The sequence below is a fragment of the Nicotiana tabacum genome, chromosome 3 (assembly GCF_000715075.1).
Source record: "Nicotiana tabacum cultivar K326 chromosome 3, ASM71507v2, whole genome shotgun sequence".
Classification (NCBI taxonomy): Eukaryota; Viridiplantae; Streptophyta; class Magnoliopsida; order Solanales; family Solanaceae; genus Nicotiana; species Nicotiana tabacum.
In genome coordinates, this window is record NC_134082.1 from 77,731,270 (window position 1) to 77,753,663 (window position 22,394).

The 22,394-nt window shown below is 37.3% G+C and overlaps 1 protein-coding gene across 3 annotated transcripts; it reads left to right on the forward strand.

The window, feature by feature from the left end:
- The first annotated feature begins 612 nt into the window (after positions 1-612).
- Positions 613-4,197, forward strand: LOC107783385 (floral homeotic protein APETALA 2). Of its 3 annotated transcripts, XR_012707619.1 has the most exons (7): positions 613-1,386; positions 1,633-1,658; positions 1,746-1,776; positions 1,873-1,960; positions 2,349-2,494; positions 2,972-3,187; positions 3,641-4,197. XR_012707619.1 is itself a non-coding variant. In XM_075249563.1 (6 exons), the coding sequence occupies exons 1-6, from the start codon at positions 842-844 to the stop codon at positions 3,863-3,865; spliced, it is 1,131 nt and encodes a 376-aa protein (XP_075105664.1). In that variant the 5' UTR covers positions 613-841; the 3' UTR covers positions 3,866-4,197. The 3 variants fall into 3 exon arrangements, 2 of the variants coding, with proteins under 2 accessions (XP_075105664.1, XP_075105665.1); XM_075249563.1 differs by lacking the exon at positions 2,349-2,494; XM_075249564.1 differs by lacking the exons at positions 2,972-3,187; positions 3,641-4,197 and having other exon boundaries at positions 2,349-2,629.
- The last annotated feature ends 18,197 nt before the right edge of the window (positions 4,198-22,394 follow it).

Below are 22,394 nucleotides of genomic sequence, written 5' to 3' on the forward strand. Positions count from 1 at the left end.
CCAATTTCGGACTGGTCATTTAAAAATAGCCATCGTTTACGAAGTCAATAAAAAATAGCCACTATTTTGCTGCAATAAAGACCGGTCCCGCATAATATACGAGAGTTCGGTGCATCTGTGTACGAACTCTAGCATATTATGCTGGACCAGTATACTTTGCTGACTCTTGTATAATATACGGGAGACTGGAGCACCGGTGCTCCAAACTCCAGTATATTATACTGGACATTTATACTTGCTGGAACTCCAGTATATTATGCTGGAGTTCTAGTGTACTTATGCTGGAGTTCCAGCATAGTTATCCTGGAACTCCCGTATAATATGCTGGAGTTCAAGCATACTTATGCTGAAAGTCCAGTATAATATACGAGCGTATTTTCCGAATTTTGAATAGTGTTTTCGCTCAAATTTATCTTTACATGAAAAGTGATTAAATTTCGATAACTTTTGAAATTGAGCTATTTTTGAATGATCCATTGTAAATCCGGCTATTTTTAAATTTTTCGGCCAGCCAAGAGAGGAATGCCACAAGATCCAGTGAAAATACAACTAGTTAGTAGTGAACATATACTCGTATTTATTAGCCAAGCCTATCAAAAGTACACACTCACTCTCTCTCTCTCAAAACCTTTTCTTGCAACAACTTAACCTCTCTCTTTAAGTCGTAGGTTTCTTGTGTTCTTTGAAGACTCAGCAAAAAGCTCCATCTTACCATTATTAGTCATATATTAAACTCCACACATCTATTTAGACAGATAGGAAAGAAAAAGGCAACAAGAAAAGAAAAGAAAACATTTATATATATAGGTTAGGAAACTGAAGACATCAATCATAGAGAGAAATGTGGAATCTAAACGACTCTCCACATAATTTAAGGGGCGATGAACCAGAAGAAAATGATGACGAGAAAGGTAAAGGTGTTGGATCCGTTTCTAATTCAAGTTCATCAGCAGTCGATAATAATATTGAGGAATATGGTTCCGAGGAAGAAGAAGAGGAAGATAATGGACAAAAAGGTAAGAAAAAGAGAACAACTAATCCGAGTAAAATCTTCGGTTTCTGTATGGTAGCTCCGGGTAACGACGACAACTTGTCATCGGAGAGTGAACCGCCGGTTACCCGGCAGTTTTTTCCGGTTGATGAGTTGGAAATTGGAGCTGCTTCCGATTTTGATGATAGATCCTCTAGATTTCCAAGGGCCCAGTGGGCTGGAGTAAAATTTTATCCTTCGGAGACATCTGGTAATTTGCCACTGGGAAAAGGCACTGAGTTGTCGCAGCAAGTGCAGCCTATGAAAAAAAGCCGGCGTGGTCCAAGGTCTAGGAGTTCGCAGTATCGTGGTGTCACCTTTTACCGGAGAACTGGCCGGTGGGAGTCACACATATGGTTAGCCCTTAATAAACAACTTATATATATATTGACCTTTTGATTATTTCCTATTATACTTTCCGCCAATACAAGTTAGGATAATTATGCCATCAAAATTGAGACAAATAAGAAGAAACAACCTTTGCTAACTTCCCTATATCTTCCCCTTGGGCTTTTTTTTCTTTCTCAAGCAGTTCTTGATTCTTTGAACAAGAATTTAGTCATACTTGTTTTTCTCATTCACTTATATTATATATCTCTCAGGGATTGCGGGAAGCAAGTTTATTTAGGTACTGTTTTTTTCCTTCATTCTTCTCTATGTTTAGTTATATCTTCTTATCCTTGAAAACTAATGTAAAAAGGATCAATTTTTGTAGGTGGATTTGATACAGCACATGCAGCAGCTCGGTGAGCTCTTTGATTCTTGAACTTTAAAATTTATTTACTTGTAAAATGGGAGATGAAGTTGAAAAAGAAGATTAAATAGAAAAAATGTGGTTTCAGTGCATATGATAGGGCAGCAATTAAGTTCCGGGGAGTGGAGGCGGACATAAACTTTAACCTGGAGGATTATGAGGATGACTTAAAACAGGTAGGTTCATCATCAGATCAAAGTGACAGACTGTGAAAGAATGTGCTTTTCTACTTTAATTTCACTCTCTCCAAATCCTAAATAGTGACTCCCTTATCCTCAACAGTGAGTTTACTTTTTTTTTTTTACACTTCATTTTTTGATATTTTTATCACTGAATCCATTACTCATTTGAAATTATAAGATTGTAAGTGATTTTTATTCCATATATCTATGTTTCGTAAAAAATAAATGCTGCAGTTGAACCAAACGGTTTATATGCACAATTTGCCTATATTCTGTGTTACACTGTTATTCTCAACACGAAACATATGAAATTAAACGCAAAAGGTTTATTTTATTTTATTTTATGTTGTAAATATTCTTTTTGGTTTGCTATATGAAGCAGATGAAGAATCTGACTAAGGAAGAATTTGTGCATGTATTACGGAGACAAAGTACAGGTCTTCCGAGGGGAAGTTCCAAGTATAGAGGGGTGACTTTGCACAAGTGTGGTAGATGGGAAGCTAGAATGGGACAGTTATTGGGCAAAAAGTAAAGAAGAAAAATCTTATCTTAATCTTATTCTCCTGAATTGAATCCATTTTCAAGGAATAATCCTTTTGTTGTCACTACTCACTACCATTCCTTGCTTAGCTTGCTATTGACTTCCCATTGTCTATTTTTTTTTGTTTTTCAAGCTAGAATGGGACAGTTTTTGTTTTTTGGTTTGCTATTGAAAGCTGTTTTCGATAGACCCTTGGTTGAAGAAGATGAAAATAGACAGTATATCAATACCATCACTAAGTGTTACAAGAACATAGACGAATATAATATACCATAAATAAGTTTTGAATTCTGTGGTTTCAAACATGTCATGTCTTCCATATAAGAGATTGTTATTAGGGACAAAATCATACGTTGCACTCTCAACATTGAACAATTACAGTGGGGACACCTTGAGCATTACATTTTTAACAACTATTAGTAGTAGTATTTTTTCACTCAACATTAAACATGTTTCAATTTCAGCATCAAACTAGTCCAATTGATGTTGATGCCCGAAGAAGAGATGGGTACAAGGAGTCGGAAACCTTGCAGCTCTTGAGTAAAACGCACCTACATTCTCCTAGCTCCTTCAAGCCAAACAACAATGAAATGCAAAGGTTTGACCAATATATGAGAGCTGGTGAATCCCAAATGATTCAAATGACGTTTCCACCACATTTCAACTCGTCAAATTATCATGTCAGTATCCATTTTAACTTGATTTTAACTTCTATTACTAATTATTTCATTGTTAGATCACTTAAAAAATAATTAAAGGGCAATACTTATAAGAAGAAAATTAGTAATCGGAAAATAAAGCAAACAATTTAATTCAACAAGTTAAATTACACTGATAATAAATAATAATTTTTTACACTATTAAGAGCATATAAGTTGAATTCTATTTTCACTAGACTTTAATTTTTATATACTAACTAATAGAGTAAAAAAATATCTACACAAATCAGATCATTTTAAAAGATAAATAATATTCACCGTCCATAATTAAATGGAACGAGTTACCTAGAAATAATCAAACTGCCTGCTATAACAAGTTAAGTTACACAAATAGTATAAAATTATAATACATTAGTGTAATTCCTCTATGAATATTTATTTTGTCATACTTCTAAAGCTTGTTCAAATTATTAGATTCAATTTCCAAGCAGCAGCAATGGGGGCCGAATTGGAGCTACAAATAGAAGAGAGGTTTCGTTTTCATCAAGTGATAGTCAACAATGGCAATCCAATAATCTCCCTCATCCTCAGCAACTTGCAACTGCTGCAGCATCATCAGGATTCCCTCAGCAGATATTAAGACATCAAAACTGGTCTCACAAAAATGGCTACCATTACTCTCTCATGAGACCTTCTTGACATTTTTATAGGCTCAATTTGTAAAAAGTACTTAATGCGTTAAGGTTCTTAATACTCTAGATATATACAAATTATTACTAGTAGTATATATAATAAATATATATATATATATTCACCAGGGTTCTTGATGGGAACCATAGGGTAAAAAAAGGGTGGAAATTTTTTGGGAGATTCCAACTCTTTGGAAATTTGATCTCGTTATATATTGGTCCAAAATTAACTCAAGGACAGATTTTCACTAGATTTCTTTTGGATATTTATGAGTTCTGACTATAAGCTGCAAATCTATACCATCCACAAATAGTAATATTTTTGCTGTTGTTATTTACCAATGCAGATTCTTATTTTATTCGCTTATTTTTGTCTTCATTCTTTTGACCTGTAGCTAAATTTACTAGCAATGGAACCCTTGTTTCCTAAATGAGAAAGGCAGTAAAGTCAGATTTTTGTTCATTTATTTTAGACGAAAATGATTGAGTTTGTCTGGAAGATGGTACGATGTACCCCACATTTTGCATATAATTAAGGAAAATACCCTAGACAACATATAGTCATACAGCCTTATCAAGTCGAATAATCAAATGAATTCATATTAGTATCATGACCCAATTTTTTACAGTTTCTATTCGAAATATTGAACCTATGAAACTGAAATTGTAAAATTTGTGAGAGCAACACTTGACAAATTTGTATAATTAGCGCGCGCACACACACACACATATATATATATATATGTGTGTGTTTAAAATGTGGTGAACGTCTAATCATCCTACCTAATATAGATGATTTAAGTTATATACAACAATAGTAATACTTTTACTCTATCAATATAGTTTATTGTATAACATATTACAATATTAATTATTATTTTATTAGGTTATCAATCAATGCTTATAAAAAAAATAGTTGTAATCAATTTATAAATAACTTAATTATAACATCCTCAATGCATAAAACTTAAAATCAATAATAGAAAAGCTGGTGATATAAAAAATGTAGAACTAGAGAAAAAAGTTCAAGGCGGTGAAAAGAGCGCAATTTGAACATGGATGAAATTCGTGAAGTTGAAGGACGAAAAACAAAAATCCGTGAAAGTACGAATGCTGCTTATTTGCCTATTTTTCCATTATTTCATTTTGAGATATATCACCCAATTAATGGCGATGAATTGTCACCATCTTCATCAGTTTTCATGACACATAAAGGAAGAAATGGCTATTATGATGAAAGGGACATAACCTAAACTCCGAAACTTCAAAAAAACTTTATATTAAAATGTAAATCGTAAAATGCTGGGTCAAATGATCCAGGTTCGATTCTTAGAGGGGTTGCTTTGATGGTAAGCAACCTCCATTTCCAACCAAGAGGTTGTGAGTTCGAGTTTCAGCAAGGAGAGAAGTTCTTGGAGGGAAGGATGTCGTAGGTCTATTTGGAAACAGTCTCTCTATCCCAAGGTAAGGGTAAAGTCTGCGTACACACTACTCTCTCCAGACCTCACTAGGTAGGATTATACTGGGCGTCGTTGTTGCTGAGCCACCGACCAGGGACTGATTGTAATAATTTAATTTGATGATTGTATGTTGCCGAGGATGGCGTATTTAAAAACTATAAATCTGACCAACCTTTGCCCTTATCTCTAAGTAGTAATAAAAGGCTAAATTAATCAATCCGGATATACTAAGACTATCCAACTTCTAATTTGATATTCTAGTTGGGGTAGTAGATCAAGTTAAAAAAATGAGTGCTTTCATCATCTAGCTCGTCATCATCGATTATAATAAATATAGCTAACCTTCCATCTTTGTATATTCCTGTTAAGGATGTATTCACATAATCAACTAAGGAGTATTAGTTAAATTGTATAACGTTGTCTCGTTAGAACGTCTACATATGATAAAGCCAATAGGGCATAAACAATATACTAGCTTTTTTGCTGTGCTTTTTGACCTTACGTGCTCAAAAATAGAGTCCAGAACCCAATTGTTATTGGACTCAAAATACATTAATAAGTGTAAAAAAAAAAGTTACCTTTCTATATATAACGTCCAAATACAAGATGCTATATAACCTGACGATTTGACTGACATATATAACGTTCTTAATTTATACGCTATACATAGCGTACAAAACAAAAAACGCTATACCTGACTGGAAGACGCTATTTCTTCAGCTTTCTTTATTTGATCAAGACTTCCTTCGGCTTTCTTGAAATTTGCAATGTACTTCCAGCACCTCTTATGTACACCACTCATTTTCTTGGGTGCGTCAGCAATTGGTAAACCTGAATGGAAGACTGTTTTAATAACTTGCAGAAGACAAACATTGACGACAGAAATATTAGTAGTGAGTAAATAGGAATGATTTTTAAGGTCATACAAATATCTGGGAAGAGACAATAAAACGAAACTAAAGAAAAATCATCACTTGGAAGTGGGACAATCAAATAAAACTAGCAGTCTGTCGTGTAATGGAATTTAAATAGCCCTCTTGGGACTAATTTCCTCTTAGTCCTTTGTTCCATATTTTACTGGTAAAGCTGGATGTAAGATGAACCATTGAGCTGTTAGACTGCATATACCAGCAAAACAGGCAACCAACCAGCGGTCCTCGCGATAAGAACATAGTAGGAGTTCCTCTTTTTTTCTTTCTACCCCTATTTCAAAAAAACTCCTATGCCAGAAACCGAAGAGATGCATCCAGGAAAAGAAATCCAAAACCATCCCATGGATCATACGTAAAATGAGTAAGGTCTAAAAGTAGGACCATAATTTATCTAACAAGCAGCTATTACTTGAGTTGGGTGCAAATCTTCTTTTCAAACTGACACCCTAAAACTTTTTCTGTTACCTCTTCATCTTCGTGCAATAATAATTTCACTTAAAAGATCTCCCCAACTCCCATCCCAAAATATAAAATAAAAACTGCATCAGAAAGAATCTAGAGAACAGTTTTTTTACCACAACTTTTACACTTACTTCCTTACTAAAAACCACAACTTTTACACTTACTTCCTTACTAAAAATTGCAGTCAGGTATAGCGTTTTTGTTTTGTACTCTATATGTATAGCGTATAAATTAAGAACGCTATATATGTCAGTCAAATTGTCAGAATATATAGCGTCCAAATACAAGACGTTATATCTTAACGGCAAAAGTTACCGTTAAAGTATAACGTCTTGTATTTGGACGTTATATATAGAAATGTAACTTTTGTTTTTATACTTATTAATGTACTTTGAGTCCAAAAAAACAACAATTGGTTCCGGACTCCTCAAAAATATAGCTTCATTAAAAATGTACTGAGCTGCTTCCTTAATTGTTGATTGACAATTTATTATTTTTATTCTATTCATGAATCTCTTTCTTTCTCTCTACTCGCCTTGGGTCCCACGAACGGTTTTGAAGATGAAGTTTAACTTAAATTTTGCTTTAGTTTTCAAGTACCTAAATTAAGTATTTCTAAGATAAGTTATTGTGAATTTGAATTATTGGAAAAGTATTCATGGAGAATTTTTGTACATGTTAGATAGTTTTGTCATTTTAGTGAAACATACATATTGATTGGATGACACTTACACACCTAAGTGTTTGCATAAAATTATATAGTGGTATATAGGTATTTCGTATGTAATAACTCTTTTTCTCTTACTCCGATTCATCAATTATTGATAGCAAAAAGGATTTTCCAAAAAAAAAAAAATACAATTTCTTTTCTCGCTAGGGATTTATATATATAATAAACATTAATGTATAAAGATAATAAGTGAAGTAGATAATAAGTGAAGTATATATATTTGAGAGAGAAGGATAATCTCTTGATAGTGACAATGGTTTGGCCACTACTTACACATTTGAAGTTCCTGATTGCACTACAAAAAGAATTCAAAAGTTTACTTAGCTAGAGTCACAAATCGAAGTGATCGATCAGAATATTGTAACGATCCGATCGGTTGTTTTATGAGTTATCACTCTGTTTCCCCCATTTCTGCTTCTTATTGTCTTGTTCAGCTGTATTATGTGTTATCCGGGTTGGTTGGCTTGGATTCAAAGAGGTTTTGGGTAAGTTTTGAGACACTTAGTCTCTTTTGAGTAAGCTTAAGTTGGAAAAGTTAACTGGATATTGACTTATGTGAAAAAGGGCTCGGATGTGAATTCCGATGGTTCGAATAGCTTCGGGAGGTGATTTAGAACTTAGGAGCGTGATCAGAATGTGTTTTGGAGGTCCGGAGTAGATTTAGGCTTGAATTGGCGAAATTGGAATTTTGGCATTTTCCGTTTGATAGGTGAGATTTTGATATAGGGGTCGGAATGGAATTCCGGAAGTTGGAGTAGGTCAGTTGTGTCATTTGTGATGTGTGTGCAAAATTTCAGGTCATTCGGACGAGGTTTGATAGACTTTTTGATCTAAAGTGGAATTTGGAAGTTTTTGGAATTCTTAGGCTTGAATCCGATGTAAATTTGGTGTTTTGATGTCATTTTGAGCGTTCCGAAGGTTGTAACAAGTTTGAATGAGGTTATGAAATATATTGTCATGTTTGGTTGAGGTCCCGAGGGCCTCAGGTGAGTTTCGGGTGGTTGAGCGGATCATTTCAAATTGAAAAGGTTGTAGAAAAATCTGTTGTTAGTGTTGCAGACAGTTGTGTTTCACGTTCGCGAAGGATTAGGATGTGAGACAAGAGTGTCGGCCTTTGCATTCACGATGAAGGTCCCGCGTTCGCAAATGGTTGGGTCTGTGTTCAACGCGTTCGCGATGGTGATGTCACATTCGCGAAGGTTTGAGTTGCTGAGGCATCGCGTTCGCATAAGAGGATTTTTGGTCATTGGTATTTTTGTGCTTCGCAAACGCGAGGCTTTGACCGCGTTCGCGAAGAAGGATTTCAAATCGCTAGGCAGAATGTTTAAAAGGCCATTTTCGCGATTTTTGGCCTAAGTTCACCATTTTTAACTCGGTTTTGGAGCTTCTTGAGGGAGATTGAAGAGAGAATCAAAGAGAACTTCTTGGAGGTAAGAATTATGGACTTAATACTCAATCCTATTGTTATTTCTACCTAATTAAACATAAAATTTGGGGGATTTGAAGCCTAAAATTGGGGAGTTAGGGCTTGGAAATTCGAGATCTTAATCTAGTGATTTGAGGGGCCATTTGAGGCCCGATTTCGATGCTTTTGGTATGAATAGACTTGTGAGAGGATAAAGATTCCATTGATGTGACTTTTATCGAATTTCAAAATGTGTGCCCGGGGGTCGGGTTGGATCAATTTCGTTATTTTTCGTATAATTTGATTATTTTCGCATGGGCTTCGTTCCCTTAGCATATTCTAATATTATGATTCTGATTTTGGGTATTCGGCACGAGTTGAGGCCGATGCGAGAGGAAAAGGCACCGCAGAGTAGTATTTTATCCAATTTGAGGTAAGTAACCATTGTAAATCTGGAACTAAGGGTATAACACCCCGATATTTCGTATTGTTTTGATAAATGAGGTGACACACATGCTAGGTGACGGGCGTGTGGGCGTGCACATGTAGGGATTGTGACTTAGTCCGTACCGTAGCGACTATTAAGCCGCGTATTTGATTTGGAATCTTATGATATCACGTATTTTAGAGATTGATACTATATTATGGGATGTATGCAATGTTTGGGACCTTGTGCCGACCTGTTGAGACCCTTAGGGGCATTTTTACTATTTTCCTCACTTTATTTGTTTGAAAGCATATTCTCAATCATGTTCTACCTGTTTATTGTTAAACCTGGTTTTTATCACTGTACTTCTTAAAATGTGAAAACTGTTTGGGCTGAGTTTCCTTGATTTCCACTGTTATGCCCGAGTGGCTATGAGGTTAATGACTGAGGGAGGTTGAGGACCTAATGGTGAGGATTATATATATATATATATATATATATATATATATATATATATATATATATATATTATGGATCGGGCTGCACGCAGCAATATATTATATGTATATATTATGGATCGGGTTGCACGCCACAGTGATACTTATATGGATCGGGCTGCATGCCGCAGTGATATATATGTTGGATCAGGCTGCGCGCCGCAGTGATATGACGCTTGGGTTGTAGGAGCCCCTCCAGAGTCTATACACCCCCAGTGAGCATAGTCGACTATAAACTATGGATCGGGCTGCACGCCACATCGATTATTATGATTATTACTATTATGAGATATTATTGAGCAGGAGTGCTGAGTGTGAGTATTGTGTGATGAGAGCAGAGTCACGAGTGACTGAGAGGCTTGCCCGAGAGGCTATATTTATGAGTGATACATTGCCCAAGGGGCCCATTTTGCAATATTTTTTGTTGATTTCACTCTTCTTTTATAATAAGCCTCTGTTGAAAACTGCTAAGTAAATGATTTCAAAGTATTTCAATTGAAATTGATGTTTTACGAAGTAACTGGCTTTTAAACTGTTGAGTTTGACTTGATATTCTGTTGTATACTCTTATATATGAGTTTCTTAACTGCTCGTCACTGCACTCAGACCTTATTTACTCTAGTTACTTACTAAGTTGGCATACTCACGTTACTCCCTGCACCTTGTGTGCAGATACAGGTGCCCGAGTGGCAGAGTGAGGGTCCCCAGCATTTTCAGAGCTTACCGAAGACTGCAAGGTAGCTACACGGTGTCCACAGCCCTGCTTTCCTCCTTCCTATCTTAGTTTTCTGCATTTTAGACTTATTATGTATTAGTCAGTCAGATTGGGTTGTATTTAAAGACTCTTGACTGGTGATACCGGATTGCTGCGCTGTGTTGGTATATTTTGTACTATTTTTGGCATATTTCAGTGTTTATATATTTCTTATGAAAGTTTGAGACTTAATCAGTTTTAGAAAATGGTTTTATAAAAAGAACTTATTGTGGTTACTTGTTGGGTTGGTTTGCCTAGTATTGTGATAGGCGCCATCACGATCGGGGTATTTGGGGTCGTGACAAGTTGGTATGAGAGCCTACGTTACATAGGTCTTGTGGGTCATAAGCCGGTTTAGTAGAGTCTCGCGGATCGGTACGGTGATGTCTGTATTTATCCTCGGGAGGCTACAGAACCTTTTAGAAAAACTTCTCAATCTTGAATTCTTGTCGTGCGAATAAATTGATTCTAGTACTAAACTTCTATTTTTCTATTCTCTCATAGATGGTGAGGACACGTGCGACCGGTCAGGATGGACGACCACCAGTACCACCAGTTGGGGCCACTAGAGGCTGAGGACGTGGTCGAGGCCGTGGTAGGGGCATGAGTGTAGCCCGCACAACAACTAGGGCAGCACCTGCAGATCCACCCACCGCCCCAGTTCAGGATCAGGTCCCAGTTGTGGACGCTCCAGCAGCACCAACTCAAGCACCAGCTATGCCTATTGTGATTCCAGGCTTTCAGGAGGCTAGCTCAAATTCTATTAGTGTGCACTGGTTTGGCTTAGGCGGTCTCAGTTACTACTGTTGATATCCAATTTTTTTCCAAAATATTTTAAAATTGCATATATACCTTCAAAGTCATGCATTAATAGCAATTGGTATTTTGTCAAATTTTCCTATATTTTTATTAATTTATCCAGCATTTTATTTCTAAAAATTAATTACAAAATTGCATCATAAGTGATTTCAAAAGCATTTCTTGATTTAATTTATTATTTATGGCCCTATTTAAACCAAATTATTCCATAATTAGCCAAATTGGCATCGTTTGGCTACAATTGCAATAACTTTGCAATTATAGCCCAAGCACAAGATTTTATACTATTTTTGACCGAAAATTAATCATTTGTATTTTAAAATACTAAGTAATCATTTTTAACTATTTCCATACATAAAATTCATTTTTGTACAATTATTAGCTATTTTTATAAATTGTTTTATTTAATTTAATTGGGTATTTAACAAATAGTCAATTCTAATTCAATTCTAGCCTAATTGAATCAGATCCCAACCCAATTAAAACAGCCCAAACCCCAAGCCCAATCCATCAAAATTACCCGACCCAATCCCTAAGTCTACTCGGCCCAAACTTGATTTAATCTTGGCCGTCGATCAATTTTGATCAACGACCCAGATTCACTCTTACCATAATTAACCTAATAGTCTACCCCTCCCCCCAAACTTCATTCTCTCATCACTCTCCGCCATTACATCTCTCATCTCTCTCAAGACTCTCTCTGCTAAACCATGGCTCCTCTCAACGGCCGTTGGTTCGGCGGTAACCATGGTGGTCTCACCACCATCCCCAGCCCCATGGCTATCTTTCTATGCCGTTTGTTTCTGCCCTGAGGTCCTCAAAGGAACCAGAAGGCGGTTCACTCACCTCCCATGGTTTCTATGCCATTCTCAGGCCGTCCATGGCCGTCCGAGTAAGATTCTACCATCTCCGGCTAGAACCTATGGTTTCTAGGCCGGTTCTCTTTCTCTCTGGGTTGTCTCTATGAAAACCTAACTACTAGCTCTTGATTTCTTAGATCTGTAATAGATCTGAGTATATTTTGAATTATCTTTACTGTTTTCTTGTTAATCTTTCCGATTTTTCAAAAATGCCTCTTCGTCTTCAAAACTAGGGTTTCTTAACCCCTTTTCAAAATGACTTCTCCTTTGATTTTCAGTATTATTCTATGATTTCTACTATGTTTAAACGGTTTATTTAAGTTTTTGCTTTTATCTGTTTCACTATGTTGAAAACTCTAATTTCCTAGTTCTAATCCTGAGTTTCTGAGTTTGTTTTTGATAATATGTTCAACTAATCTGTATATTTCTCATGAACATTCCGTGATTCTGTGATCCTTACCCTATGTTTGCTTGTTAGGTTTTTGACGTCGACTATTCCTGCCTATTATGTGTTTATTCCCAAAAAATTTATGGTTATTTCCTCTCATCAGTACCATCCTTTACTTTGAATCCTGGATTTATGTGATTCTTTTACCCTATTCTTGTTTGTGTTATGTTTGCTTCATTCATTTGTGATACTTTCCTTTGGTCAGTGTTACCTTCTAATGGAATCCCTGATTCCCTATGATTGGTATACTCTGTTCCCTACTAATTTCAATCTCTAAATATTTTCTTGCCTTATTTTATGGTTGATTATGCTGTCAAATTGATTTTTAGACATTTTTCTTAATTAGAATTTGTCGAACCTAGCCTCTATTACGTGCTCTGTACTATGCTTATTTCCTTATGTGTCATGTTCAGCCTCACATTGATTCTTCCCTTATTTGTTATTTGTCTCCACCGTTTGAAGTTAACTCCCTTAATTAAGGGAGTACTTATACTAATTTTGTACTAATTGATACCTAGTTCTATAATTACTGCACGACTTTGATTCTTACCTTATTATTCTACCTAGTTTCAAACTATATATATGCTCTCTCATTAACACACAAAACACACGAATACATTGGTTCAAAGCTCTGTCTCACACTCAAAACTTTCTGCTCTCTTTCTGTGTTACTTACTACTGTTCTAAGTTAGCCGGCTGCAAGCCAAGGCTAACTATTGTGTTCTCCTTCACTTTGTGCTTGCTGTCTTCTTCACTGGTATGTGCTGATTTCGATTCAAGTTTTAAAAACAATACGCTTCTTCTACTACTTCAGTTTTTCATGTTTCTAATATGTTTCTATCTATGGTTTTGTTATTCAACCTGCAACTAATATGTCTACTTCACTGTCTTCTTTACTGCATGCTTCTGAATATGTCCAACCCCTTAGAAACATGACAAACTGAAGTAGTAGAAGTTCAACCTACAACTAACACGTCTACTTCACTGTCTTCTTTCTGCATGCTTCTGAATATGTCCAACCCTTTAGGATTAGCTTGCTCATGAACCCCTTTCTAGTATACCCCAATGTGACTCTTCCTTACTTATGTTTCTCTGATTTCTGGCATGAATCTTCCTGTGCAAAGTAGTTTGCTATCCTAAGTTTATCTGATTTTGTATTAATTCTGAAGTTCATGATGTACCTTAATCCCTTGAACCCTTTTAGGACTTCTCTGATTTGGTAACTATGTGCATCTTTGCCTACTATGTGCTCTATACTTGCCCCAAATCCCCCTATTACCTTTGAGTGAATGTTTGTACCTGTTTGATTCTATGTCTTGGAGTGCTGATGAACCTCTTCTGGTTCTGTGTTTGGTTTGTTGTTTGTTGGTCGCTTGACCCTTTTCAAAATTGTCTTATTGAATAACTCCCTATATTGTTTTTACAAAACTATTTCAAACAAGTATCTTTTAACATTGTTTTCTTACTAAAACCCTTTCAAAACTATGTCAAGCACTCTCATTCTACTCTTAGACATTTAAGTTCTGCCCCTCTAATGCATGACTGCTTAGGGATCCCTATGAGATCCCTCTAAACTCTGATACATTAGAGTTGGCCCTTCCACACAGCACTTACTCAACTATGATTATGAAATCTGGGTGTGAGAACTGCCCGGGATCCCTTGAGGTCCTTAGGGAACTTTGACACACCCAGATTATATGAAAGGCTGTGAGGCAATCTGGCATTGGAAACTTTGGAAATCCGAGCCTACTTTCAGGCTCCTTATAGAGTAACTTCTTATTTTTCTTATCTACTTATGTACTTCATGCAATATTGGTCTGTAATAATTTGTTGTAAACAGATACTGGGGATGGATAGTGAAAAGGGGTGAGGGGTAGTTATACATGCTATAAATATCAAGGGTAGGAACCATGCTTTAGGTTCATATTTTTTTATGTGCATTATAATTCGTGTGTAGGATCAATACATGCAAAGCATATAATGCATTAGATACCATGTGTGAGCACATGATTTTTGCTTCACGAAAACTACCCCAAAAGAAATCAAAAATAAAAGAAATTTCATCTGTGTACAATTTTGAGAATTTGCGTGACATTTTGGTAATTATTTTGTCCGAAAATGTTTACCCTTGCTGTGATTAATTAAAAATTACAAAAAATACATGTTGCATGCACACTCAAGATTTAATTGTAAATTTTGGAATTAATTAAACCATGTTTTATTTTAAAAGAAGGAAAATCACAAAAAATATGTATTTTGTTGCATTTTGTCATTTATGTGTGCCGTTGTATAATTTTTGTTTTAAATGTTTGACCTTGTGTGTTAATTGTTGTTAAGGTTTAATTAACATTTTTGTAGGCTAATTTTGGTTTTACAAATTATTTTTAGAATTTTATTGATTGTTAATTAAAAGTAGAAAAAGAAAAAGAGTTGAAAATAATAAAGAACACTCGGTTGGGGCAAAAAAAGTAAAATGAAAATAGGCCCAAACGAGCTGACCCAATGTATTAAACTGGTCCGTCTCCTCAGAGGTGCCCGAACGGCACCGTTTCTGGCACAATTGAGCGGCGCCGTTGATCTCAAATGGATCAACGGCCAAGATCACATCTTTCATACCCGTCCCTGTACCCGACCCGTTGCCCGGTTCGAACCGACCCCCAACTAAAACCAAACGATACTGTTCCCTTTAAGTTTATTGATCCGGGCCATTGATCTCATCAGATCGAACAGCCCAGGATCAATTCCCTCCCCCGTATAAAAGCCACAATCTCTCACCCCACGCCCCCCAAACCAAACCCCCGCTCTCTCACTCCTTCGTCTCTCTCACACTCAGAGACAAGTTTCTATGAAAAAACCCTAGCCGCCACCCCACCCCTTCGCCTGAAAGCCGGCGGCAACGGCGCCGCTGGCCATGAAACTAACACTCCTGAACCACCATGATCCCCTCTCTCCAAATCCATGCTCAGCTTACCTCGAATCTTCCCCGAACGTCTCGAATCTTCATTTGAAGGTTCGAGCCAAAACCTGATCTACACCAACCGACCCCAAATTCATACCAGTCACTCCCCTGGCCTCACTCATAACCAAACCAAGCTTGGTTTGGTTCGAATCTAGGTATAGACCTTCGAGCCCCAAATCGTACCGTGTGAACCCTATAACTCAAAACCATGGGGGTCTGTCCAGTTTAAAGGACTAGTTGGGGTCTAATAGACCTTAATTGAGGTGTTCTCAGTTGAGGATACTTCAATTAAAGTCCGTTCGACCTCAAAGAGGTTGAGTCCAGTTCGAGCATGGGTCATTTTTTGTTCTTAAGCTTCTGAGGTAATTTTTCCTTTCCTATTTGTTTGTTTATATCTGTTTTTTGTTGTTGTTTGTTTAAGGTGGTTTTAGTAATCTTTCAAGTTTTGTCAATGGATCCCTGTGTCTATCAATATGAAATCACCTCTGTACTTGTTCGAGTTTAATTATTTGCTATCGATTGTATGTATTGTAATTCGCGTAGTCGATTCGATATATATCGTCGATTAATTTTACAGTCTTGAATGGTAATAATTTGATCCATCTTGTTTAATTCTGATTAAGCCATTTGTCTGAATTCAGTTGCGAACTGGTTATAGGTTGTAGTTTGTTGGATAGTTAGGGTCCAATTGTTAGTTGGCTAAGGTTGAATTGGTTATAGATGAAGGGATTAATACAGATTGAAACAGGGGGTAAGGCAGCAATTTCAGAGACTTTTAAGAGGGTATTTTTGGATTTAAAGAAGTATGAAAATGGCTTAATTTGAATGGCTGTCAATAGGGTATTAAAATACCATTAAACTGATATATTGTTTAAGAATAGTGGGGAACAAGACTTAATGGCATGGGGAGGTTGATTAAAATAGGTTAAAATACCCATAACTTTGATTAAAAAGAAAACAGCATGCGGTATGGGGGGGCTGTTAGGAATATCATGGGCATTTTTCTGATTAGTTTTAGTATGTTTAAGGGGTATGGGCAGAGAGAAGGTCGAAAGGTATCAAGGCAGCCTGGTGCTTGCCTATTTTTGCCTATAAATAGGCTCATTTAGAACAAAAGTGGTGTGGTTTTTTGATCCTTATAAGCTAGAGAAAAACAAGAGTGTTGAGGCTGGTTGATCCTCATAAGGCTAAGCTTTACATCAAAGAGCTTGAGCTTGTCTTTTTCTTTGAGTGTTTGACAAATCAGAAAACTATCTGTTTCTTGCATCTGTCTGTGTTCTTTTGGTACTGTTGGATTTCAACTTGGTATTTTCCTAGTTTTCTATTGGTTGAGTACTGTTCCATTGGGTTACTGCTTGGTTTTCTTCTTGGTTTTCTTTAAATCTGCCACGGGGTGTCTATTACTGGTTGTTGCTGTGTTGTTGAATTTGCTATGTTGCTGCTTACACTGCTGTTGCTTTGACTGATTTTCCTCTACTTCTTTGTTTTCCAAATATCAGGTATTGATCTCAACATTGAATGATGTATAAATGTCAAGGTGATTAAAGCCTATTTGGAAGAAAGAATGAAGTGCAAGCACTACTGTTATGGCATTGGTTTCTATGCCGTTTTATTTCCTAATCATTTTGAATGTTTAAGTGCTGTTAGATAGGTAATGGTAATATAGAGATTTGAATAATTAGGATCTGCTATAATTTGTGTAATTTGGACCAAGTGAACCTGTAATATGTGTTGGACTGTGATGAAATGAGGAACTGTTAAGTATAAATGTATAAATATTTTGGCCGTTGAGTATTAGTTGAGACTGATTTGAATTGATGGTCGTTGGTTAAGTTGATTTCCAGTATTATCAAAAACACTTTCAATATGTGAATAGGAAGAATGTAAGTTATCGAAGTAAGATGATACTTTTTCTCAACATGGCAAATTTTAGATACCGGAATTAGTATAAAAGTTCGAGTTCTCGAATTCAGAGAGTTTAGAGTAAAGTTGTGGTTTGAAAGGCAGGAATTATTGTTAAGTAGATACAATTAGTAAGGATAATTATAGGCAGTTCATTTTAGGCTAGTGTCACTAGATCTTGACTTTTCAATTCTCATTGTAGCCATGTTAATATTCAATTCAAGCTCGTAAATCGTCACTTTAACAAATTGAGTAATAGTAAGGGATTTGAAACTCGAATTAGTTTTCAAGATATTTGTAACTATGGGTATAGGAGCTTCTGTAGGATAAAGAAGTTGAAGTTGGGTCATTTCCTAATTCATGTTCGATATCGTACCATTGGTTCATTATTTGGCATACAGTGCGTAGTTTCGGTTTCATTCTTTTGAAATAGATTCGAATGCGGTTTTCCTTAGGTTTAGTTTTAAGCCAGTAATTGATTAGGATTCTATCATTTTTAGAGACGGACAAAAATAGAAGAATGTAGCCACTTTAGGATGGTCCTTTTAAAAATAAACAAGATGAGACTCGCCGAATAAAACGCAAAGATTGCAGGGCCCTAAATAATATACAATAATTGGTTAGACTTCGGAGTTGGCCGTTTAGTGAATTTTCACGGCCTCTTCCTAAAATAACAATACGTTAGTCTCTTTAGGACGCGCCTTAATTAATCTTACCTTCTTAAATACGAGTGTGCATTTATGTAACCCAAATCCAAATCCCAACGAAGTCGAAATGCGTCGACCAATCATGGGTACATTTATTGTGACGTGGTTCGAAATGCATTTCCATGACATTGCAATTCTTTAAAACAAAAATAACAAATGAGATGAGATGAGCCAAACAAAAATGCATAAGCTGCGGGGCTCTCTATACGTGTTTGTGAAGTTGCTTAGATTCCGGGACGAGCCGTTTAGCAAAATTTCATGGCATCACCTAAAATAACACTACGTTAGTCGCTAGGGCGCGTCTTTAATAAGATTATTTCCTTGAATAGGGGTGTGCATTTATGTAACCCAAGTCCAAATCTCAACGGAGTCGAGACGTGTCGATAGCCTCGGGTACATTTATTGTGATGAGGTTCGAGATACGTTTTCACGATGTTGCAATTCTTTTGTAAAAATAATAACAATAATAATAGAAGCGGTAAAAGAATCATAATTTTCACTAAGTACATAATTGTTAAAATCAGATAAATAAGCTGGATATAACAGTTGAGTGATCGTGCTAGAACCACGGAACTCGGGAATGCCTAACACCTTCTCCCGGGTTAACAAAATTCCTTATCCGGATATCTGGTGCGCAGACTGTAATTTAGAGTCATTCTTTTTCTCGATTCGGGATTAAAACCGGTGACTTGGGACACCCTAAATCTCCCAAGTGGCGACTCTGAAATAAATAACAAACCCTGTTCGATTGTCCTTTAATTGGAAAAAACTCCTTCAACCCTTCGCAGGGGCGGAAAAAGGAGGTGTGACAGCTCTGGCGACTCTGCTGGGGAGGCAACCCAGAATCTCTGGTTCAGGGTTTAGAATTCTAGCTTAGATGAATTGTTATATGTGGCTTTGATTATTATCTGATTTTTACATGTTTGGGCCTAAGGTGCTAAATGCTACTTTTACCTATTTGATATTATGTGAACTGTATATAAACTGTGCCGAAACCCTTCTCTTCTTACCTCCGGGGAGGAGCTTGCTGGTAGAGACTCCCTATTATGTTAGTGTCAATACCTCAAATAAGAAAGAGGCCGGACAAGTTACAAAGTCGGACGATCCTGCGGGTCCCCGGTACGTATCCCCCTCCTCGACTCGAGTTGTCCGCTCGGGTACACAGTCTAGAACAAATACCCAGGTTATGAACCTAGAATAACTCAGCTTCATACCGGATCCCTAGTAGGAATGTTTGTTTGCATCACGTGCATTTGACTTTGGAGGCTCAATACAGGGGTTGAGTCTGTCTAGGACAAGTGTACCAAAATGACAAAAGACCGTCTTGATGCATCTTACTTGCTTCTACTTGTGCATTTATTTGCTTCGGACTTGCATGCTGACTGGCTTTTGAATATTTTGAGGAAAGAGAGATAGAGGTACGAGGGTTAAAAAGAGTTAAAGCGCCTGCTTTGAAAACTAGTGTCCAAATAGTGCAGAAACTCCGAATTTTTGAGAAAATGAAAAGAAAAAGAAAGAAAAGAAAAAAAAAGAGAGAGAAAAAAGGGGTTTTAATTATGAAAAATAGTCTTATCTGCCAATGAAAAAGAGTCTTGTTTTCAAAAGAAGTTTGTTTTATCGGCCCGAACTACGCCGGTTTGATTCTCACAGGGTGTGAGATACGTAGGCAACCCTCATCGGGTCCAACCTCCCCTTTTACAAAAATAGACAAAAAATGTCAAATTTTGATTGTCAACATAAATAAGTCGGGTGATGCCATTTTTGGCAAGAATAGCCGAATGTTCCCGAAAGGGACGCCGGAAGGCTGACTTTGCATAAACGGCCACTTTTAGTCATTTTTGGATTTTGGACCGGTTGACTCACCCAGCTTTAAAATCTTCATCCCCAAAGTGCTGAAAAGCCGTGTAAGGAGCCAGATCTTTCTTTTAATCTGTGAAAAATTAAAAAAATAGCCAATTTGATTGGGTCAAATAAATTTTATTTCTTAATCACCCTAATAAATGTGCAGGATGAGCACGATCCAAAATGAACCTTTTTCAATAATGACCAAAATCCCTTTCAAGTTGCGATTATGGTGGGATGATTTAGGTGGGGAAGGGCAAGATGATGTCAAGAAATATCTGAAAGGTCTTACGGGTTTATTGGAAATCCAGCCTCGGGGGGATATCATAAGAGCTTTGATCACTTATTGGGACCTGGCGCACAATGTCTTCCACTTCTCCGATTTTGAACTCACCCCGACTTTGGAGGAAATAGCCGGGTACATCGGAAATGCTGAAGTTCCGTTGAGGCAAAAATACCTGGTTGCTCCAAGAGCTGTCACTGTGCATCGTTTCTTAGATTCGTTAAAAATACCTAGGATGGTCCACAACCCAGATTTGGCCGCAGGTTTTTGTAATCCGCGCTTCATATACGACAGATACGGTCATGTCGGGGGATTCAACAACCTGGACAACAAGTTATGCAGCAAGGGTAACCGTCAAAAGTGGGACGAGCATAGACGAGTGGCTTTTATGGTAACCCTTTTGGGCGTTTTTGTATTCCCAAGGAAAGACGGAAACATTGATCTGAAAACAGTCGGGGTTGTTAGTACTTTGCTCATTCAAGACAAAAGCACTCTTGCGCCTATGATAGTATCTGATATCTTCAGAGCTCTCACGGCCTGCAAAGCTAGAGAAAGTTTCTTCGAGGGGTGTAACTTGTTGCTACAAATATGGATGACTGAGCATCTCTGCCACCGTTCCCAGCTCTTGAGTTATGGTTCCTCAAAGAAAACTTACATAGAAGAGTTCTACACAAGAATCCAGGGGGCCAGTCTACCCGAGGGAGTTACAACATGGACATTATTCTTTCGGACCCTCATTGCCAGCCAAATACAGTGGACACTAGGATGGTTGCCCGTGGATGAGGTCATCCATATGCCGACAGCTAAGGCCCATTTTCTATTGATGGGGCTCAAAAGCATTCAGCCTTACGCGCCATATCGGGTGTTGAGACAACTCGAAAGGTGCCAAATAGTGCCTCAGCAAGAAGATCTTAGTGCTCAAGTAATCGAGATTAGCCTTGACGGACAATTCCCTGAAGCAAGAGTTCGTCAGATCTGGAGTGAATGCCAATATTTAAAAGCAGATACTTGCGTGCAGGATTGGGCCAATGGCGAAGTGGCGCCAGGATACCTTGCTTGGTACACGAGAGAACTTGAGCACGAAAGGCCGACCAAAAAACCTCACATTCAAGAGTTCGTTGAGGCGTCACAAGAACCGTGAGACTGGTTGGCCAAAGAGCGCAAATACCGAGCCGAGCTAGGCAAACTGAAACAACAGATCAAGGATCTGAAATTTGAGAACAAGGTGCAAGCTGCTGCCGATGAGGGAGAGAAGAACAGGTTAGCCCAAGAAAATGAGGCTCTCAAGGCTCAGATCCTACAAATGAGGATAGATGCTGACAATCAGCAAAGGAGTCGGTCGGATGAAAGATTGATTTACGGACTAAAAAAAAGAAATCAGTGAGTGCCGGGATGATGTAAAGAAATCTAAGGGTACCATATCACAACTCCAGGTACAATGGGCAAAGAGAACGAAAGAGCGCACACAGTACCCGTAACAGGCAAGGAAAGATTATGAAAAAACCATTGTCGGTCTAAAAAGGAAGGTGGCCACCCTAGAGAGCAAGGCGGCTAAACAAGCCAAGGCTTTTGAAACCGAGAGTAAACATTGCTGTAATCTGATGGCCTCAATGGAAGGTGAAATACAACAGTTACAGAAACAACATCTGCATGATTCTCGGGCTTTGAAGGTTAGAAGGGATCAGATAGAACGCCTACACCTAGAGAAATATCAAACCAGAAACAAGATTCTGATTATTGCGCGTGCTATCACCAGGAGATGTCGAGAGTGTGAAGAAATGACCCGCTTTACTTTCATGTCAGCAGTAATGATTTTTGTCAAGCGGACAATGTACGAGCTGGAGCAACTTGAAAGGGATCTCGCACCTAAGCCCGCGGCAAGGCCGAACGATGCCTCGCGGGCACCAACTTTTGGAGCCTTAATGTATTTATAGTTCGAGTCAGTATTTTGTTTTAGAGTCTGTTGTCTGTCTGTATATTCTCTTTTCATCAAAACATGTTACTACTTTTTTTATTATTATCTGGTTTTACCTTAGGTTTGTTCTTTCCAAA